The 23,080-nt window shown below is 44.8% G+C and overlaps 1 protein-coding gene across 1 annotated transcript in view; it reads right to left on the minus strand.

The window, feature by feature from the left end:
- The window catches only part of LOC144762427 (cytochrome P450 2K1-like), a 222,370-nt gene that overhangs the window by 104,000 nt on the left and 95,290 nt on the right, over positions 1-23,080 (minus strand). Inside the window, exon 6 of the mRNA XM_078647609.1 lies at positions 17,765-17,906. Within this exon, the coding sequence (XP_078503735.1) occupies positions 17,765-17,906 (142 nt within the window). The remainder of the gene's footprint in view (positions 1-17,764; positions 17,907-23,080) is intronic.

Below are 23,080 nucleotides of genomic sequence, written 5' to 3' on the forward strand. Positions count from 1 at the left end.
GCAGGAGCGATACTAATGTGAAATACATAAGGGGATACATGTTGAGCAATTTTAAGGCCTCGCCTTCGAGCAGTGTAACCTTGGCTAGACTGATTATTCCATTTGCTCGTGATCTACATTTGACCTCTGTTCCCTTTTTACACAGTGTTTTCGATTCTGAAATGGGACACACTTAGGTATGGTGAATATAAGTTGTGATGTGCATTATAGGGGGGAAATACAAGCACATCAGTGAAGGAGTTTCAGATGTATTAGGCTATGGATACCTGAGCACAAATCATGGTGTGCTGTGAATTGTAGTCAACAGATAGGATGCAGCCATTTTCATGGCTGGCTTGGTTTGCAGGTCAAAGGGGGCTATCCACGGAGGGGGGGGGGTTTAACACAATTGATCATGTCCGTCTTGGCATGACTACATCACATGATATGCAGGAGTAAGGCAGCAGACCTCTTAATCTCCCCGTGCTTTAACACATACAGATGTGTCCTCATGTTATGCAATTAGGATATGTTATGGGCTCTCAGCATCATGTCTTATTTCAGCTATGCTGGATTTACAACACTCCGAGTTCCTTAGCTTCAGTTCAGCCAGCCCTGGAAAAGAGCCGACACATTATTACACTAATTGCAAGCGCTCTTATTCCAAAGTAAGACGACAATATTACGCATGTAAGGAAAATAGTACTGGGATTAACGGGGGGAATCTTTAAGAAGGGCACTGAAAGAGCTCCAATTTATACTCCATACCTTCCTTAAGTAACCATGAAGGCGCTATTGATTCGTTGTAGATACGGCATATGCCCCCGGTGGAATTGCAGCAGTAACCAGGTTTACGGTTTTTATGGAGCTATAAGGGGGGGATGCCATGGCCTGTAAGCCAAATGCTGCTAGAGGGCTTGCACCACCAGTGGTGTCACCCGCAGGGGTGTCCTGTAAAAATGTGTTTTCAGACCTATCACTGTAGGGTCAGCTCACGAAGTTAGTGAATTGCCAAAAAATGGCCCAAATCTCTTTGCTTTACATATAGGTTACCTCTGGGGCAGGCTACAGGTTTTAACAAGGGTCGTTACTTACTGATGGAGGTATGCTTAGCATATTACAGCATCTTCTCTACATGGTGGGGAGGTCAGGCCTACTTGGCAACGGCCTCGGGAGGGTCACTCAGGTACACTCTCAGCACTGATGACGTCTAAGCAGTACACCCCAGGCCCTGTTGTCATACCTTCAAGGGTATCCCGGCGCGCAGTTGCGGCGGTACATAGGAATTTGGGGCCTGTGTCTAAAGCCCTAGGCACCATGTGCTGGTACACGTAAGCTTTTGGGGAGGGGGGGTGTCATGTCACACAGATACCCTCATACACGTATGTGTTGACGGACTTCGGGAATACCAATAGCATCGGCCTGGCAAGAAATGTGCTTGGCTGCAGCATACCTTTCAGTAACCATGAATGCGCTATTTCACTACACTTCACACTTTGTACTGTCCTTAAGTAATCATGAAGGTGCTATTGCATTCACTGTAGACTCCAGGTCTATTCTTTATGAAGGTCATACTACCAGGCACCCTCACTGTAACCCTAATTGAAATGCTCCGCATGTGACACAAACTAATGCTATACTACACACTCGCAGTTGCAAGTTTGATGCAATGCATCTGGTGCTAATCTTAGGTAAGGCTTAGCATGTGACAGCAATGTAATACAGGCATGTGTACTGCATCTTTCATCAGGAAGCCAGAAACACTAATCGTTTTTGTTTTTTCATTTATGTATGACCAGATCCATGGCGGGTACCTGGGAAGTGCTCCACACCGCAACAACTGCAAGAGATGGACAGTCAAGGGGGACCTGTACATCTGGAACAGGAGTGGCAAGTAACGGCATCAAGTGTGATGGGCGATCGATCAAGGGCTCAAGAGTGCCAACACTGGGTTGTTTATCAGTGTGTTAACCATAGGTTGTGCTAGCCGCAGTAATGTAGCATGCTCCACACCGCAACAACTGCAAGAGATGGACAGCCAAGGGGGACCTGTACATCTGGAACGGGAGTGGCAAGTAACGGCATCAAGTGTGATGGGCGATCGATCAAGGGCTCAAGAGGTGCCAACACTGGGTTAATTGTTTATTGGTGTGTTAACCATAGGTTGTGCTAGCCGCAGTAATGTAGCAGAATGTTGCTTCACATGATATGGCAGTATGTTCCTTATCGGGAAACAGTATTTCTACAGTAAAGGCGCCTGTGCTCGCATGTGCCACCGTGGTCATGGTAGTATATCGGTAGGGTACCAATTGGTGGTGCCAGCCGTAGTAATGTGGCAGTACACAGGAGTGTGCCTTGCCAGCTTGGCCAAACCCAGGAGTAATAGGCATATGCAACACCTCAGCACCCCTTGTCGGGAAGCAGTAGGCATACACAAAGATTTCCCAGAAGCCTAGTGGTCTGGTGTAGGTGGTTCACGGACTTCACGATATGCCAGTGGGAGATTTTGGGGGCCTGTGGTTCCCCGGGTAGCCTTGCAATTGTGGGTGTCAGCGTCGGGAGTGCCGTGTCTTATCGGGCGCAGCGTGATGCCATCGATTAGGCCCATCTGGTGGCCCCATGGCGGCAGGACTAATTTCCCTGGATAAGACAGCCCTAGCATATCTATCACGTACTTGGGAGGGGGTGTGAAAGGAACAGGTACACCGGGACGCCTGGATAGAAGTGGGGGGAGACATGTCTGTGCCCGGGGTACACCCTAGCGCAGACATTCCAGAGCTTCCGACAGGGGAAGCGAGTCTGTGAGGCCATTGTCCCACTGGAAGCAAATACCTAGTAACAAAAAACGGTGAGGCTAGCCAGGCCTTGCTACTTACAGACCATAGCCCAGGGGTGCATCTGGGGGGAGTCGTGCTTCTTAAAAGACGGCGTCCATTTGTCCACAACGGGTGTTGAAACCATCGCAGAGAATGTTCTTGCCTAGTTAGTGGCGTATAGGGACAAGGCATGACCTTGCAGTTGGGAGGTTTGGCCCGATAGTCGGACTACAAAAAACATAATGGCTAGGTTTATGAATTGTAAGTATAGGGCATGACCTTTCAGTGTAGGAGGGTGGGGGGGCAGATAGTCAGTCAACTACGCTGGCCTGTGGCGATAAGGTCATAATTGGTGAGCAGTTAATTTAAGGTCCTTAGGGGGTTGCGCCATTCTTGAATGGGGTCACCCAAACGGAGGGACAAGTGGTCTCCGCTAGAACTCCAAGTGCAGTTACAGCCTTTGCTACATGGGTGCGGGGGAGGGGAGAGTCACGCTTTCTCTAGGCTGGTTGGCCACCCAGCACGTGCACAATGATGTTATGTTATGTTAATTTCGATTTATATAGCGCCAAATCACCGACAGGTCTCTTAGCGCTTGCTTTGGGAACCCGTCCTGGCTTTCCCTGCGAGATTACCCCTACTGGGCATCCCCAAGGTGAAGACCAGGCATCCCGCCGTGGGGGGGCCGTAGTGGAGATTAAGCAAGCTATTGCCCAGAGCTGCAGAGTGTGAACCCATGATTCGAGTAGGCACCGAGGCGAGAATTATCGAGTCCGTGGATATTTGGGCTCAAGACCCTGCCGCGTCGGGAATTGAACCCTGGTCCCGGGTCTGACCTCTGCATCAGGGTCTGCCTCCTCTAACCAGTGAGCCACACTTCTCCACAAACCTTGCATCTCTGTGCCAGTAAACGGCACAGAGATGCAAGGGCCCCCTTTAATGGAGGTAATAGAGCATACGGGGGTAACCGGGGGGCGGAAGTACCCTCACGGTAAGCGGGCCCTCTGCGCATGCGCACTTCAACAGAAGAGCGTGGTTAATCGGGCGTACGGAGGTAACCGGGGGGAGAAGTACACTCACGGTAAACAGGCCCTCTGCGCATGCGCACTTCGACAGAAGGGCGTGGTTAATCGGGTGTATGGGGGTAACCAGGGGGAGAATTACCCTCACGGTAAACAGGCCCTCTGCGCATGCGTACTTCAACAGAAGGGCGTTGTTAATCAGGCGTATGGGGGTAACCTGGGGGAGAAGTACCCTCACGGTAAACGGGCCCTCTGCGCATGCGCACTCCTTCAGGAGGGCGTGGTTTAGTGATAAGGATCTTACACCAGTTGTTGACCTTGCCGTACGCCCAAATAGGATACGCAGAAAAGAATTCTTGTATAATGTGATTGATATGTTAGTTTCGGATAGGAAATACCTTGTACTAGAAGTATGTTAAGGTTAGCCATCTGATATCTGTATATATCAACTGTAACGTTTTCTGATTAGTTGTGTAAATATTGTTTATTTCAATTTTTGATTTATTTTGTATGTTTTAATAAATAGGGCCGGGGGGGGTCGTAAGAACCCCCGCCTTCCAAAGAAATCCCTCTCATGTCCTGGTTAATAATGTTTGTTAACGGAAGGGGTGGGGGGGGGGGTCCTCCAGCAGTCCCTGACCATATAGTCCATTGCTTATCACTGTTAAGCAGCTCAAAATCCTCCTGCCAATATGGTCAAGCTTTAACAACTCCAGGCTGCCACGCCTCCTGCGAGCATGCAAGTTAAGCAGTGGTCCAGTCTGTAGCTCAGATAGTCCTTTCCATGAATACTGCGGCGTGCACAGCAATTCATGGGTGTTGTAATGAGGCGTGGATTTATTAAACAACATCCTATGCAAAGCTAGAGGAAGAAGGCATTACACTCAAACCACAGGTGAGGCAGTCCGCCAGGGCCGTGCAGCCAATAGTGGGAAAACATACATTGTGCTGCTCTAAAGTAAGTCTCCATGACCAGAGAGTTCTGTCCACCCATGGCAAAAGGAAGAGTAAGCGTGTCCCAGCGCTCACCAGGCTGCTTCAACTCCCAGGCCTAGCGAATCACCAAGACACTTAAGGTACCGAATTTGATGCTGGGCAAAAGAATCTGGATGTTTTGAATGAGAACAAGAAACAGGGTAACACCACCGTCTTCATTATAATGATGGTAGAGAGACAAAATATCGAAATTAAAATATCAATATACAATAATATCGATGTTTTAATTTCGATGGTATAGAATATCGAGTTGCAATAATATCGATAGACAGAATATCGATATTAAGGTATGTATGTTAGTAATATCGAAATTTTGTTTAGTGTTATGTATTTTATTATGTTGTTTATATGTTTGTTAAACATGTTTTTTAATGTATGTTTAGAATTAGTAAATTTGTTTACATTTTGCGTTTTAGTATCAGAGCGGGTTGTGGGTTTATAGGGGAATAGGGTGGGAAGTAATTTAATTATAATTAATTGATTAATATGTTTTAAAAATATTTTTGATTAATAAATCAGTATTAATTAATAATGAATTGGTAATTAATTATTATTAATTAGTTAATTAAATGAATTAGAGTTAATGTAGTAGTATTTATTATTTTTTGTTATTGTTAATTAATAATTAATTGGTAATTAATTATTATTAATTAGTTAATTAAATTAATTAGAGTTAATGTAGTAATGTTTATTATTTTTTGTTATTGTTAATTAATAATTAATTGGTAATTAATTATTATTAATTAGTTAATTAAATTAATTAGAGTCAATGTACTAATATTTTTTATTTTTTTATTGCTAATTAATAATTAATTGGTAATTAAATATTATTAAGTGATTAAATGACAATTACATTTTTTATGTGATTTATTTATGTGTAGTGAGTTGTGTGTTTATAGGAGAATAGGGTGTGACATAATTAAATTAAAATAATCAAAGAGATTGTATTTATTTATTGGTATTTATTGTTAATTAATTGTTAATTAAGTAATTGGTTATTAGTTTTTTAAAAATATTTCATAATATTAATTATAAATAATTTATTAATAAATATTATTTATTCTTGTAAATATTTTGTTAATTAATTGGTAATTAATTATTAATTGGTAATTAATATGTGTGAATTAGATAATTTATAATTACATCAATTTAATATTAATTTTTATTAATTTATTAATTGATATTTATATTAATTGTGGTTTTTTGCATGTGTAGTGTGTTGTGTGTTAAAGGGGGAGTAGTGTGGGAAGTAATTTTTACCCCCATGCTATCCAACGCTTTCCCTACTGTTGTACCCTCTGGAGTGGGAATAGTAATTTTTACCCCTACGCTATCCAACGCTTTCCCTACTGTTGCACCCTTTGGAGTGGGAATAGTAATTTTTACCCCTACGCTATCCAATGCTTTCCCTACTGTTGCACCCTTTGGAGTGGGAATAGTAATTTTTACCCCTATGCTATCCAACGCTTTCCCTACTGTTGCACCCTCTGGAGTGGGAACAGTAATTTTTACCCCTACACTTTCCAACGCTTTCCCTACTGTTGCACCCTCTGGAGTGGAAATAGTAATTTTTACCCCTACGCTATCCAACGCTTTCCCTACTGTTGCACCCTCTGGAGTGGGAATAGTAATTTTTACCCCTACGTTATCCAACGCTTTCCCTACTGTTGCACCATATGGAGTGGGAATAGTAATTTTTTCCCCTACGCTATCCAACGCTTAACCTACTGTTGCACCCTTTGGAGTGGGAATAGTAATTTTTACCCCTACGCTATCCAACGCTTTTCCTACTGTTGCACCCTTTGGAGTGGGAATAGTAATTTTTACCCCTACGCTATCCAACGCTTTCTCTACTGTTGCACCCTTTGAAGTGGGAATAGCAATTTTTTACCCCTACGCTATCCAACGCTTTCTCTACTGTTGCACCCTCTGGAGTGGGAATAGTAATTTTTACCCCTACGCTATCCAACGCTTTCCCTACTGTTGCACCCTTTGGAGTGGGAATAGTAATTTTTACCCCTACGCTATCCAACGCTTTCCCTACTGTTGCACCCTTTGGAGTGGGAATAGCAATTTTTTACCCCTACGCTATCCAACGCTTTCTCTACTGTTGCACCCTCTGGAGTGGGAATAGTAATTTTTACCCCTACGCTATCCAACGCTTTCCCTATTGTTGCACTCTCTGGAGTGGGAATAGTAATTTTTACCCCTACGCTAGCCAACGCTTTCCCTACTGTTGCACCCTCTGGAGTGGGAATAGTAATTTTTACCCCTACACTATCCAACGCTTTCCCTACTGTTGCACTCTCTGGAGTGGGAATAGTAATTTTTACCCCTACGCTATCCAACGCTTTCCCTACTGTTGCACTCTCTGGAGTGGGAATAGTAATTTTTACCCCTACGCTATCCAACACTTTCCCTACTGTTGCACCCTCTGGAGTGGGAATAGTAATTTTTACCCCTACGCTATCCAACGCTTTCCCTACTGTTGCACTTTCTGGAGTGGGAATAGTAATATTTACCTCTACGCTATCCAACGCTTTTCCTACTGTTGCAATATGTGGAGTAAGTATATATATTAATGTATATGTAGTTTTTATTTTTTTCGATATTTTTGTACTTACCTTTATGTAGATAGAACTCCGATATTTTTGATTTCGATATTTTTGTGTCGATATTTTTGTATGTCTATATTCTGTCTGTCGATATTATGTCATAGATTCATAATGATGCAGTCAGACAGCAACAGGGGCAAACGGATCCAATGCTCAATCACTTCAGTGAGCCGCTGTACGGCACTCCTACCATTGCCGGGTTGGTAAGGTCCTGTATCCCCAAATTCCACACCGAGTCTGTTGTCCACTGCAGTGGATGCTTCATCTGTACCGACATTGTGGCTGCAGTAGGGGGGCATATATGAGAATTTTCCCAGTTAATAAGCAGCCCAGAATGTAAACCAAACAGAGCCGGACTGGCAGTTGTGAGGAATGGGTGTTTCCCCAGTGGGCCAGAGGGGTGGGGGCTGGTTTTGTGGCTGTGGGGGCCAGATTTGTTACTGGGGTCCGGTTTTGCAGCAGTGCTGCAACATCGGCCCCCTGTAACAAAAGAGGGAGCAGTGCTTCTCACTAGCACCACCCCCCACTACCGCTCCGCAGGCCAGTCCCAGCGGCAATCTGCCAGGGCTGGTTGCTGTTCCCAGACCAGCCCTGCCACCAAACAGTCCAACCTCTTGAAGAACTGGGACAAGTTATGCTCTGGGTTGCAGACATATAGAAGGGTTTCGTCTGCATAAGCATACACAATTAGATTGTAGTGCTAGAAGCGAATTCCCCGGTGTGCACAATATTCACACAGCGTAAAAGCAAGTGATTCAGCAACCAGGGCATAAAATAGTGGTGACGGGGGGCAGCCATGCCTGGTGCAAGAGGTGTGGTACAATGCCAGGTTGGCTGACTCCGGAACCTGGGGTCTCACGGTTTGATCTCCGGTGCCGGCGGCAGGTTAGCCCAGCACCATGTGACTCTGGTCAATAGCTCGCTTAATCTTCCCGATGGCCCTGAGCACCAGGACACCTACCCTGAGGTAGCTGCGTGCTTTACAAATGCTGGTTTTTATTATTATTATGATATCTATAGGACTCAAAATCAATCTGATGACTTAGACACAGGTGGTCAGCCTAGTATAAAGCACCTGGATCAGTTGTAGGAAAACATCTCCCACCCCTACGCCCATTCAACAAAGAAAGCATAAACCCCCCACTCAACTGGGGGGGGGAGCTTGCTGAAGGCAAAGATGGCTGCACTTTGAGCGAACTCCCCATAGTCATCGCTCCTATCCTTCAATTATCCAGCTTCCATGCTGTAATTTCAACCTCAGATCCACGACGAGAGACGACTGGGGGTAGCAGCACCGATTGCAATTAGATCCGTCGAGATTAGAGCGCCTGAGACTTCGAAACTGGCTGGGGCCTAAGTACGAGTCCGCAGTGATGCTCGGACCGATTGTCTCCCCCGCCTTCGCCAGTCTGGGAGCTGCTGATCCGTGGCTGCGCGGCCTCCTGGATGGCGCTGGAGTACCTGGAATACCGGCAGCCCCCTGAGCGACATTTTGAAAAGAAGAGGGAAACTCAGGTAAGTTAGAACCTCTTTATTATTGACCAGTCCCGACAACTCCCAGGCAGCAACTGCCAGAGCCCCCACATTTCATGTTCCACGCAGGGAACATGGATGCAAGAAGGTTCCATGCAGACACAAAGAAAGGACCCAACACACCTCCCTTTGTATAACAAGAAAAGAAAAGAAAACAATGAAAGAAATAAAGGGGAAAATAAATGAGAAAATATAAAAACAAACAATGAAGAACCAATGTAACCCTTTCTGCAAAACACAAAGGAAATAGAATAAATATTAGACAAGAAATGCAAATAACAATACATACATATTAATACATGGCATAATCACGAAACTTTGTTGGCACAGATCTCATCCTCGAAGAAAATCTTCTCTGAGCAGAAGAGGATGACTGACCACACCCATTTGAAGGAGTGACATTAGAAGAAGAACCGCTGGAGCAAGAAGGTGAATCAAGAGTAGCACGTGAAAAAGAGTCGACAGAAGGATCAACACAGACACCCATCTTCCCTCCTACATACACAATTTTGATTGAGGAACAATAGAAATAGCACACTTATTCCACACCTTCCCATTCTCCAACACCACCACACGTTCTTTTACTTCTTTGACCCTTGCAGGAGCAGAAAAACGAGAATCACCCCTGCGAACAAAACCGGGTTTCTTGATTCTTACCCAATCACCCACACGCACAGGAGAAACATTCACAGAAACAGTGGCATACTGGAGATATTCCAGTACTAATACGGGGAGTAGTTCGAAAAGCCCATAACATATCTCCAACTGCAGTACGCCATGACAAACCATTCACAAGAGCTAACTGTAGGTGATCCTTAATGACGCGATTAAAGTGTTCAACTAGACCATTGCTGCGGGATGATAAAGAGATGTCAATACATGTTTAATGCCAAGTTCTTTTAGAAAATCTTGCATCTTGCATCTCCCGCGAAACTAGTTGAGTTCAGTCCCCTCACGAAGAAACACATCCTTAAGAAAACCAATGACAGAAACCAATGACAGAAGATGAATTAACACAATCAACAAATTTGACTTTGGGCCATTTAGACATATAGTCTACTAAAACCAAGGCATACAAGGGTGACTCACCAGAAATACCAAAAGGACCAGCGACATCAAAAGCGAGTTTAGACCAAGGGACATTCTTAACTGGCACAGGATCAATAGGAGACGATGGGTAACTTGGGATTTATCGCTGAGAACACAAGCACAACAGTCCCTAACAAAATGCTCACTGGACCTATCCACACCAGGCCACCAAAAGTCCTCACGAATTTTGCGTTTCATCGCACGAATACCCTGGTGATCCTCGTGAGCAAGATTTAAATTTTTTGTTTGCATGCACCCTAGAACAACCAAAAGGCCACCCCTACGTAAAATGCCATCCACCACGGACAACTCATCACAAATCCTCTTGTAAGGTATTAACTTAGGAGATAGATTATTGTTAACAGGCCAACCCTGAACTAGAAAATCCACAACCAACTTAATTTCCTCATCCTCAGACAAAGCACGCAACCACTCTTGTTCGGAAAGCGCACCATTCACAACACTAACCACTGCTCCCACAGCACATACCACGTCAAGATCATCATCAGAATGAAGCAAGAGATCATTAGCCAGAGGAAGACGAGAAAGACAGTCAGCGATGATGTTTTTGGCACCAGGTACATACTGTAAACAATAATTAAACTCTTGCAACCTATATTGCCATTTGGCGATTCTAGGAGTGGCACGACCACCACCCTAAGTGGTGAACAGGTAAACCAAAGGAGAGTGAACACATTACCCCACAAGAAATTCCGATAATACTGAACGCCCCACCGTAAGGCCAAAACCTCCTTCTTCATGGTGGAATAGGAGCCTTCAGCACCACGGAGAGTCCTGGAAGCAATTGCAATCACTTCTTCACGACCGTCATGTCTCTTTTGCATCAAAACCACCCCTAAGCCAATGTTGCTAGCATCAGTAGAAATAATACATTTATCATTTAGGTATACAACCGTTACCACGCATCTTTTACCACAAAGTACTGTTACAACTAAACTATTACCACGCAGGACCCTTTACCAGGAATACCTTTACAACGCATTACACTACAACGCAGATACTATTACAACGCATACCGTTACAATGTAATTATAGGTAAGTTTATCTTTTTTTTAAAACATTTATTAGGGGTATTGGGTTTGGGTTTTGGGGTACAGGGATATTTTTAGGTTTCAGGGCTGGGTTTGGGTTTTGGGGTACAGGGGTATTTTTAGGTTTCAGGGTTGGGTTTGGGTTTGGGTTTTGGGGTACAGGGGTATTTTTAGGTTTTAGGGATGGGTTTGGGTTTTGGGGTACAGGGGTATTTTTAACATATATATTTACAAATTAATAAATAAAAATTAATATAATTAATTAAAATATTTAATATTAAAATAATGTATTAATTAAAAAAAAATATTATTAATAATTACATTATTTTAACATATTATATACTTACCTATACTTACGTTGTAATGGTATGCGTTGTAATAGTACCTGCGTTGTAGTGTATTGCGTTGTAAAGGTATTCGTTGTAATGGTTCCTGCGTTGTAAAAAATGCGTGGTAATGGTATGCGTGCTAAATGTATGCGTGCTAACATCATATATCCATCATTTATATTAAATAGTTTTAAAGGGCGAGCTTGAACAATTTCTTTTTTTAAGATGCACAATTGATGAGCGCACTTGTCACACCATACAAACTTGACATTCTTCTTGAGAAGTTCTCTTAAGCATGAAGTTTTGTCAGCAAAATTTCCAACCAATTTTGCGTAATACTGCATATGAAAACAGTGATCAAACCACAAAAACACAATAATACAAGTGACGATATATACACAATCAATACATTCAATTACGCAATCTATACAAGTATACACTAAATATACAATTCCTATTTTACAAAGGCCATCAAATAATGTCAACTTCTTGAACCCTCTTTGATTTCTTTTATTTCATCGGAGTTCAGGAGTTAAGGGGCCTGCAGGAAGTGTCGACGTTTCGACCCTATCAGCGCCAACTTGTTGGTCGCGGCGGGTCTTTATCAAGACAGTGTGATGCACGACAGTGGACGTTTCCAAGTGAAGAAGAAAGCGCCGTGCTGACTTCGTGATTGCCTCGGACATTGCCGAACAGAAGATTCTATCACGACTTCAGGTGACACGCTTGCACCTGCAAATTAGGACTGTCGTGCATCACACCGTGATCGTCACTTGTATTATTGTGTTTTTGTGGTTTGATCACTGTTTTCATATGCACTTTATTGGAGATATTGACAGTCTTTGTATGAATATAATTAGTTTTGTAAAATTGTGATTCATTTAATATAAAGAAAATATAGAGTAACACGCAGTGTATTCTTACATTGATTGCGAGAATTGTCTCTTTTTCCAGAGGGGGTCAGTCAATAGTGTAGTTGCCTAGAGGCTACTTGGATCTTGGTTTTCGAGACCACTCTTTAAATTAAGTTTTGTTTGCACCCAACAGAACCAATTTCTTGTGAACTAACATTTACCCAGGTTCTGAGGGACACAGGGTCGACCCCTTTTTTGTTTATAAATACAGAAAAGACTCCAGCGCATCCAGAACGCCTCCGCCCGACTCATCCTGGATGTCCCCCGACGCAGCCACATCTCCGACCACCTGAGGAACCTGCACTGGCTCCCCGTCGACAAAAGGATCACGTTCCGGCTCCTCACCCACGCACACAAGTCTCTCCATGACCTGGGCCCCAAGTACCTCAACGACCGCATGACCTTCTACACGCCCACCCGCCAGCTACGGTCCACCAGCCTCGCCCTCGCAGCCGTACCACGCATCCGAAGAGCCACCGCCGGAGGAAGATCCTTCTCTTACCTGGCGGCCAAGACATGGAACTCCCTCCCCATCCACCTTCGGCTGACCCAGGACCATCTCGCCTTCAGAAGACAAGTCAAGACCTTTCTGTTCGAGCAGTAGCATACCCCTTCCCCAAGCGCCTTGAGACCCTCCCGGGTGAGTAGTGCGCTATACAAATGGTATGATTGATTGATTGATTGATTGATGCTCATCTTCCGGAAAGTAAGTGATATTACTGGAGAGACTCTGGTTCCTGACCCGCTGCTAGCTCTGCTTAACTTCTCCAAACACATTTGCAAAGGTATCATGTGTTTGGTCGCTATGGGACTGCGGTTAGCTAAGAGGGTGGTGGCAATGCATTGGGCCAGAGGTCCCCTCCCCACTATAGTGGAATGGTCCTTAGATATGTTATATTGTACTACACAAACTGAATTATGTAGCGTACTGCTCCTTCCCCCCTCTCCCCCCGGAGCCGTCCCAGGAATTTCTGGAGTCTATACCAAGACTATCTGATGAACAAGATGCAACCAGTTTACTGTGGAATCCTTCTCTCTCTCTCCATGTAGGGGCCTGGCAGGGGGCAGTGGTGGGAAATAAATGGTCTCCCTCGTGGGCATAGCTTTTGAGAGACTTTTCAGTGTATGGCTCCAATGGGTAGTCGGCGTGGAACCTTCTTGGGACCTGTCGCCACATAGTGTTCTTCTAAAATATCATTACTGCTTATTACCGATGATTGTAAACGTCTCCCTGAATAGATCATTACCTCCCACTGTAAAGTCCAGTGATATTGCGAACTATGCAGGAGTATGTCTCTGGAACAAGCATGTATGCATACTGTGATTGTTTTTATTGTTTGCTTTTTCAGTTATAATAGATATTATTTGTTGTGTTTTATTTGATGGTAAATTAATTCAATTTTTAAAAAAACACTCAACTGAATGAAATTATTTTTCAACATCCAGACACACGGTGGTAGCATGTACATTTTGATTGATACGAGAGATTGTGCTGAAGGGGGTCCTAAGGTTATATATCAGAGATCGACTCCATATAAATCCAACTTGCTTTGTACCCATGATGCCTGGAAATAGTGGTGCCAAGGGATGAGATTATGTTCTCTACTTGGCTGTTTGTTTATGTACAAATTTACCTCTTTTTTTAGGAAGTGGTTCCCTCACAGAAATTCTGGAGAGACCTAAGTGAAAAATTACCTACAGATCGAGAGGTAATATTAACCCAATTGGGGTAAGGTTCACAACGAAGGGACCAACACCCTGATGAAAGCCAGTGCCACCCGTGTGGGGTCGGAAAATTGGCAGAAACATGTTGGTATCTGCAGTAGGGATATAGGGAGCGTCACGTTCCCTTTATACCCATTTGAGATTTTAATCCTTCCAGGGGCCCACAGCCAGAATAAAGAATCATATGGTGGATCCTTAGGTTGTTTTATATTAGATACACTGCACTTTTTTGGTCCCGACACAGAGGGAGGAAGAACCCCCTCCCCTTATGATTTTGTTGTATTTTAAGTACGTCACGTTATTTTTCGTGTTGTATGTTTCTTTCACTTCCTTAATACTCACCACTAAACCTTCATCTGAATACACAAAAAAAACACGCGCTCCATCCAGTGTGTTGGTCTGCACCTGGGTGTATGATGCGGCCCAATGATGAAGCATGACACTGCAAAGTGTGTGAGGGCAGTATTTAGACACATGTTGTCTCCCCCAAAGGTCAGATAATCATTGGACTGATGTTGTTTTTTTTGTAAAGTCAAGTGTCTTTTTGTTGTAAGCAGTACTTCTCTGTTGTGTGAGAAACAATGGTCTGTAGGACAAGCAGCTGTCACCCACCTTTCTCGGCTTAAGCAGAGTGACCTATAATGCCTCGTGCATCGTAGGGTACATGCACCCCTCCGTCGCTATGTCTTCAAAAAAGGTAGCCAAGTGTGGTACAAGTTTATCCTGGTAGGCATTATAGAAGGCCACTGTCATCCGATCCGTAGGCGGTGCTTTCCGACCCAGTATATCCTTCAGCACTGCCAAGATTGCCACGGGGTGGGGGGTTGCCTTAAAGCAAGCCCTATGCGCCACCGTCAGCCACTTCATAGTGATGTGGGCAAAATGGTCAGCTGTGGTTTGCTCATTGCATAATAAGACCAAAGTATGTAGAACTGTATAGTAACTGTTGCTCTGTTGAATAAAGGGGAATGCCTTGATCATTTTCGATTGCCAACACCGCCCTGTCCTTGCGTCACGGACATACAAGCACCACCAACATAGCACCAGGATGCACGCCATGTTTCCTTGTAGTAGCCTACTTCCCCAGATGAGTGACCTCGCAACTGAGCCCTAATATCACCAAGCAAACTCTGCTTAGCCATCTCTCTATGTGCCCATTCTAAACTTGCCAGATCTACCGACAGTGGCGAAAGCCGGCTCCACATAGACCAAAGCATGACAGTATGTTTGGATATGGTAACCCCCTGGACGTAGGTCTTCAAGGTCTCCTAGACCATAGCAAACTTCTCAACAGAACCCATGTTAGAGTTAAAGTATTCAGCAATCACCTTTGCAAGCTCCTCTCGGGAACACAGTATCTAAAAGATATTTATGGGGGAAGTGCCAGGAAAATCCAGAAGGGAGCAGAATGTCCACCTCAGACTCAGGGACAATAAGCGAATAATGCATGCATGTGTGGATGTCATGAACCATAATGAGCGTACCCCACACCCTTGAAGGACCTATGCCGCCATATATCCAGCAGACAGCATTGTTCAGGAATACCATTGAGGGAATGGGCCGCAGCCGAGGGCCTCCACACCACACACCGGGAACAATGCCTGTCGACACATAAAATACAATTAAAATTACCTCCCCAGATCTAGGGTAGATTGCCACATTAAGCAAGCCTAACGTGTAGGGTATGATAAAACTGTAGGCCAGCATAGTTGGAACCATACACCCCTGCTTGTAGCACAGCCAGGTTGTCCTTGTGACAGTGCACTACCACAAATCGGCCACTTGCATCTACAAACACATCCTCCTGAATCTTAATACCACAGTCGTCCCAAAGCCAATTCAATATGACTTATACAACTAAGCCGCAAGGATTAAAAACTATTCTGACAAAGGGAAAGCCACAAAAGGATATCTGCAATGGTTCCCAAGACCTGCCATCTCTAGCACCCTGGACCACAATCAAGCTCACACCTACATGCACCAAGTGCTTGAGGGTCTACCAGATCAATCAAGTGTCATGCTTCATGTCCCAGCAGATCAATGAGTAGTTCCACGTACCTCCCCATGTTGCCAATGTTCGCGGATTCCGCTAATCCAACTATCCAGAGATTGCTTCGACCTAATAGGGCTTCAATATTCTCTGCTTTAGCCGGCAGGGATGAGAGAACCTTCTTTATCTGTTTCTGGGGTACAGAGGCATTAACCTGTTCATCCTCGACCTCCGAAATACGCCTCTCCATAATGTCAAGACGTTCTGTATGCTTGTCTAGGCATTCCGACATTCAATCCATCCAGAAGGAAAACGCATTGATCTTGCTGTTGATTTCGGAGGCTGCTCGCTACCCATCTCCAGTCCTGCATCAGCGTGACCAGCCTCAAGCGTTGCTCTGCCTTCATTATGAGGCTTGTGAGTCTTCTAGAGCTCAGATTGCAGTTTGGTTTGCGATTTATCTTTTTTTCCCACCAAATGCATTGTAGACAGCTGCCTCCGGGCCGCAGCAAGAGGTACCACCAGCAGCACTGTCACCTCAATAAACTGATCACAGAAGAGTCAAAATGTCCCTTCGTTAGCATGCCCCTCATTGCTAACGAAGCACAGGTGAGCATGCTAGGACAAGTCAGAAAGTCAATGTCTGCCGATATCACAGCACAGCCCTTTCATTATTTCAGGGGCCGCAGTGCCACTGCAGTGGGTTCACTTGGTCCCCATGCTGATCCAGCCTTGGACACCAGCCCACACAACACAGTTAGGCCATGAGCATCAGGCTACACAGCAAGAACAGGTGTCAAATGCAACCTCGATCCGTCATGAAATGTAAATTATACAATACTCACTAGTCCTCCAGCAGTGTAACTCATTGCAGAAAAGTCTAGTAGGGGCCAGCGGTGCTCATTATAAACCGCGACAAATCTGATCCAAGCATGAGGCCCTGCAGGGGAATGCTCACTCTCTGCATGGTCAGTACTCTCCGATGGCGCACGCTGCACCCGCAAACCAACAAGGAGGACACAGCATCCAGCATTGCATTCTGGCCTGCAGCGGTGTAGCCACCACAATCCTGTCCCCACAGCAGCCTCAGTTCCAGGCATTTAACTTGCACTCAAAGGTGACTGGCCCACGATGACCAGCCCGATCAGCCACAAAGCCAAGAGCGTATACTACACCCAGGTGAAATCCGCAATGTGATGGAGGCCACCACACAGCCAGCGGGCCCCAGGATATGAGAGCATCAGGGTTAGTTCGGCTCTCACTCACAGCAAGTACGCCTTGCAGCCTTCCCTTGTCCAATGAACAGCAGCTCCAGGCATCCAGGTATTACTATTCACAAGAATTTTGGGCTCAATGCCGATAGGTGCCTGATGTTGTCCTTTTGGCACCTTGATGATTGTGGTTTGACATGCCATTGAAAGGAGCTCGCCTAAATGGCGGCCATCTTCAGGCCGGGCAAGCTCTGCCCCCTAAAAATTTCCAGAAGTCAAAGAAACATAGCAGATCAGCCTCACTCACAAGAGTTTTTCATAAAGTCAGGTACAAAATGACTTTGACAATGAATGAAAGTTGTGATCAAATGTAAGTTACCTTTCAGTATTCAACTTGACATACAATACTAATCAAATCACACATAAAAGTAAAAATGATGGTTTGAAGTAAACTCTAGCCATTTTAAAACTAGGTAAATGTCTGAACTCTTACCTTGGATCTCTGGATATTTCATCATTAGGAGTAGGCCCCAGCGGAGTGTGGTGGAAGTGGTCTCCGCCCCAGCAGCAAACAGGTGGCTTACAAGGCATGTTAAATTTTCATCGTGGAAATATATATGAGGATCAGGATTTTCCTAAAAAGGTAAAAGTAAAATGTCTTTGTGGTCCATACATAGAGTCATAACACACAAATGGAAAAAGGCACGTCTATGGGTCAAAGCAGTCAGGCAAACAGGGGTCTTGGAAGTCCAAACTACCTATAAGTCCCAAGTATATTATAGGACATGAAAGTTTAAAGGACCAGCATATTTCCTGCACTTGCATGTGTGCAGTGCTGAGTGCCTGCGGCCATTTTAAAGGCAACCTGGCTTTGCAGATTGCTTGAAGTAAATTGTATGCAAATTAGAGTGTGATGGTATGGGCACTTTAAAAGTGAAAATACCTTATAAAAGATGTATTTTATTCCCTGTTGAGGGAAAAACTCCCAATTGTATGTTTTCCCCATTGTTGGTAGTTAGATCTATAGGCTAACATTGCAATATTTAAGTTTAAATAATGCTAGGAAAGGACATCTGTCATTAAAAGACGTAAAAGATCATATTGATCAATCTAACAATTTGCCACTGTTGAATTTATCATAACTGGTACAGAAAAGAATGATTTTCTTTCTTTTCTGTGAGCCAAAATCCAGCCTTCAAGTAGTCTCTGCTGATTGGTTAGCCTTAACAGGCTTAACGAGGCTATCTTGATGAGGTGATAACAGTCCGCATAGAGCAAGAGTTATCTGATGGAGAGAGCTCTGAAGCTGTGGCCGAAAGGTTATAAAGAGGGGGTTGGGTAAATCAAACTGAGCTCAAAGACAAAGCAGATCAGCGAGGAATGCCTGGGGTACCTACCCCCCACATCCTATGCCCTCAGCTAGATGGCAGGCATAGGACATCAATTAGCAGAGGTCAGTGGGAGGCGAGCTAATGGAAATGAGCTATACTGTTAGTTGGTTTTACTACTCTGGAGAGAAATCTTCTATGTTGAATTTTGGAAGTGTAGTGGCTGTGGGTGAAGAAGGTCCCACACTTTGGAGGAAGTTGTCATGCTTTTGGGTCGCACCCAGCATCTCATTGGACAGAGGTACCCCACTGCTTGCCACCACAGAACACTGAATAAATCTGTGAGAGCTGCATAGTCTCTCAGGTCTGCTGCCTGAAACTACAAGAAGATGAAAGACTGCCTTACTGGAATCTGGATTTGCACCCAAACACCTGCACTCTGACTTACAGTGCCTGCTGCACAATCTACTACTACAGCCCTAGAGACTGTCCCTTGGTGCAAGAAGTATTAAGGAGTGGACTCCCTGCAAGCAGCTGGTTAACAGAGCCCACCTGCATCATATCCACAAAGGGTTCCCATCCTAGAGTGCGTCCAGTGGACTTTTTAAGGATTTGGCTAGGTGCACTGTGGGAATTATAGTCCAACAGCAAAAGGAACAAATGATGGACGGAATGCTGAATATTTCAAACAGTCATCCCCAGTCACAAAGACCTGGATTTGATCCATCTCACCATGCCACCCCAGTTTGGACCCAGCCACATGCAAATCAGTCTTGGCCCTGTTCCTCATGGGAATGGTTATGTTAATTTAATTTCCTAAGCACAACGGTTACCCAAGGGTGTCCTGGTTCTGACTGCTACATATCGATTGCAGAGGTGTATGATGCCCTATATGGCGAAAAGCCAGGTTTTCAGTCCTTTCCTAAATGTCATGAGCTCAGTGGTGTTCCGGAGATGGAAAGGGAGCTCATTCCAGGCCCTGGCGGCACATGTGATGATATTTCTACCACCCCAGTTGGATTTTTTAACTGGGGGTATGATCACTCCTTTTGCTCCTGTAGAGCGAAGAGCTCTTCTGGGGATGTACCACTGAAAACACCGTTTCAGATGGTCCGGGCCTGCTCCTTGGAAGGCCTTGAAGACCGTGCACAGGGACTTGAATTAAATCCGTAGTTTGATTGGGAGCAACACTGGCCGTGAAGGTGAAAGCTATCAATCAATCAGGGAATTATAAAGCGCTCTACTCACCCGCGAGGGTCTCAAGGCGTTGGAGGGGGTGCAGCTCCGGTTCAGTCGAAGAGCTAGGTCTTGAGGTTCTTCCTGAAGGTGTGCAGGGTCGAGGAGCATCTGATGGTGACTGGTAGCTCGTTCCAGGCTCTGGCTGCGACGTGGCAGAAGGCTCTTCCTCCTACTCTGGTTCTGCGGATGCGGGGGGTCTCTGTGAGGGTGAGTTCCGCAGAACGGAGGTTCCTTTTGGGTACATGGAAGGAGACTCTTTCGTTGAGGTATTTGGGTCCGATGTTGTGGAGGGATTTGTAGGTTAGAACAGAGATAACCGCATTTACCTGGTCCTCGAAGGTGAGTTTGTTGTCCATTATGACCCTCAGTTTTTTGCTTTCCTAGTTGGCTCAGGGAGAGTCCCTAATTTGTGGGGCCAGCAGTCGGGCTGCCAAAAGTTGGCATTATTACCAAAATTGTGGACCTCCGTTTTGCTTGAGTTTAGCTTCAAACAGTTCATGGTTATACACAGCCTGACCGCTTTCATGCAGTCATGAAACTTTTTTCCTTTCTCGGCCTCTTGTCCACGATCTGATCAAAGCTGCCAGAGGTGTCATATAGACATTAAAAAGTGTGGGACTAAGGGAAGAACCCTGTGGTACTCCACACGGAAGGGCGAAAGTTTCGAGCTGACTATATCAAAGTCCACCATTTGAATTCTTTCTGTGAGGAAAGATCTCAGGAGGTTCCAAGCATTACCTTGTATCCCCCCTTCTGATAAACGGCTCATCAAAACATCATGATGGACCGTATCGAAGGCCACAGAGAGATCCAACATAATTAATGCTGCATTGCCTCCTTAGGCCAGAGCCTCTCGTATTTCCTTTGTGGATTTTATCAAGGCCAACTCTGTGCTGTGTTCTGTCCTGAATCCATATTGAGCGGAGTCTAATATGTTATCTACTTGGCAGAATGTTCTGAGTTCAGTATTCATGACTTTTTCAACCATTTTTGCCGGCAATGGGAGACAAGAGATTGTTCGGTAATTATTGGGGTCCTTAGGTCAAGATTTTGTTTTTTAAGTAGTGGAAGAATGGATGCAATTTTCCATCTCTGGGAAACTGCCCAGACTCAAACATGGAGTCGAATAAAAGGGTGAGTGCGTGCCATCAATCTCTGGTACTTGTTTAATCACGGACACTGGGAAAGGGTCATATGGTGATCCGAATCTGATAGAGGCCAAGAGATTAATAGTATCCCGTTCTTCCAGTCGTGGAAATCTGTCTAGAATTGTTCGAGATTCATAATACTGTTTGCCAGAGCGGCTGAAACAACTGTCTCCACTGCCTGGGGGAGCTTAAACAAGGAAAAGATGGCTTCCACCTTCTGAAGAAAGAAGGTGGCTATTTCCTCACATAGTTCAGGACTACTCTGAATTTTAGGGATACAGGGGGCGGTCAGTTTGGTTACTGTCTTAAGGAGTTCTTTGGAGGAGGATTTCGCTTGTATGATTTGCTCTGTGAAAAACGTCCTTTTGGTATTAAATAGTAGTTTTTTGTAAAGGGTAAGGCTCTGCCTGTACGACTCTTTGTCAGTGTTACTATAGTCTATTCTGCAGATGCGCTCTAAGTGCTTACAAGCATGTTTTTCCTTCCTCAATTCTTCAGAAAAGCAGGGGACTGATGGCTGAGAATGCTTGGGGATCCATAGTTTCACCGGGGCTAGTTTGTTGCACACTGTCCAGCGCGAAATGCCAAGCCAGGTCTGACCTGGAAGGGCCTCAGGCTAGCTTGAGTCCAGGGGCACAGTGAGAACAGGACCCATGTCTGGGATTACCATTCCCACTTAGGGCAGCAAAAGGAACAAATGATGGACGGAACGCTGAACAAACTTTCACCCCAGTCACAAAGATCTGGGCTTAATCCATCGTTCTTTTGATCACCACACCACTCTAGTTTGGACCCAGCCATATACAAACCAGTCTTGACCCTGTTCCTCATGGGAAAAGTCCAGCCCTAACTGCCAAGCCAGTTCCTCCCAGGACTGGAAACAAGCATAGTGGGACCGGTTTCGGGGCATCACCCCTCATCAGCCATGCTAGCTTAAATCCAGTGGTGCAGTGAGCCCCTTGCTCACTTTGCTACAGGATTCAAGCTAGCCTGGGTGAAGTGGGGCAGGCAGGAGAAGCAAAAGCAAACACTCCAGTCCAGCAGGTGGGAGCTGTCAAAGTGCTTCCGCTAACTGGAAGTGGGAGTTTCATCTCTTTCTCTGCCCCCAGCCATGCATGGTGGGCTCCAGGGCACCCAGGAAGTAGTGGCCAGACCCTGGGGCACAATCCACCCAGGCAGGGGTGGCAAAATCTTCCGATGAGGGGGCTACACAGCTCCGCTCCCCTATTAAGTTGTGACTGGGCATTCCTGCCTGAATTAATTTTAGCTGGGCCCTAACAAATGAAGGAAGTGGCCCGATTTGGGTCACCAATGACCACCTCTCAGCCTTCCACTAAAATGAAGAGTCAGTCAGACAGTAGAGAATACAAACCAATAATAGTTTATTTAGAATACACTCAGAGCAGAACCCCAACTGCCCAGCCACTTAGAAGTGCTGCAGAGGGTACTGACATCAGCAATCATAACGATACATTATGTACATTTTAGAATCAACAAAGACACGCCCACCATGGAATTTTCCAGAGAGTAGCAGCTGGACAGTAAATTACAAAGAAGTTTGAGTTTGAGGCCGGGCACACATTATTTACTATTCAAGGTCATTTTGCCTGTGCCGCCGCTAGACAAGTAGGAGAAGGCTTACATCTAAAGTAAAGGCATGTGCTAATAAGGACAGTGCATGCATTAATGTGGCAGAACCTCAGCTCCGAAGAAACATAACCCAGGAAAGCCCATTTCTCGGAAATGGCAAATAATTAGCTACAATCATAATACAAAGTGGCGTCTGTCACAAAATGGCACAGCGAATACTAACTTGCGTAAAACAATGCAAGGGCATCATTTTTTCAGACATACCCTCCTTTTAGCATGATTTGGTTGATCAGTTATTTCATCTATCTATGCTCAAACAAGATGCAAATATCGTTTGCAATAAATGAAAATAGTTGACATTTGCTGGAACTAAAAATCCAATATCTATTACTCACATTTGTTTTGCAAAAGTTGTGATATTTCCTAGGAAATGCATCATACTCAAACTGTATCGAACAGTTTTAATGTTTAAAGGAAAGGGTGTACTACGGATTAGGTACCTAT

Source organism: Lissotriton helveticus, chromosome 6 (assembly GCF_964261635.1).
Source record: "Lissotriton helveticus chromosome 6, aLisHel1.1, whole genome shotgun sequence".
Taxonomy (NCBI): Eukaryota; Metazoa; Chordata; class Amphibia; order Caudata; family Salamandridae; genus Lissotriton; species Lissotriton helveticus.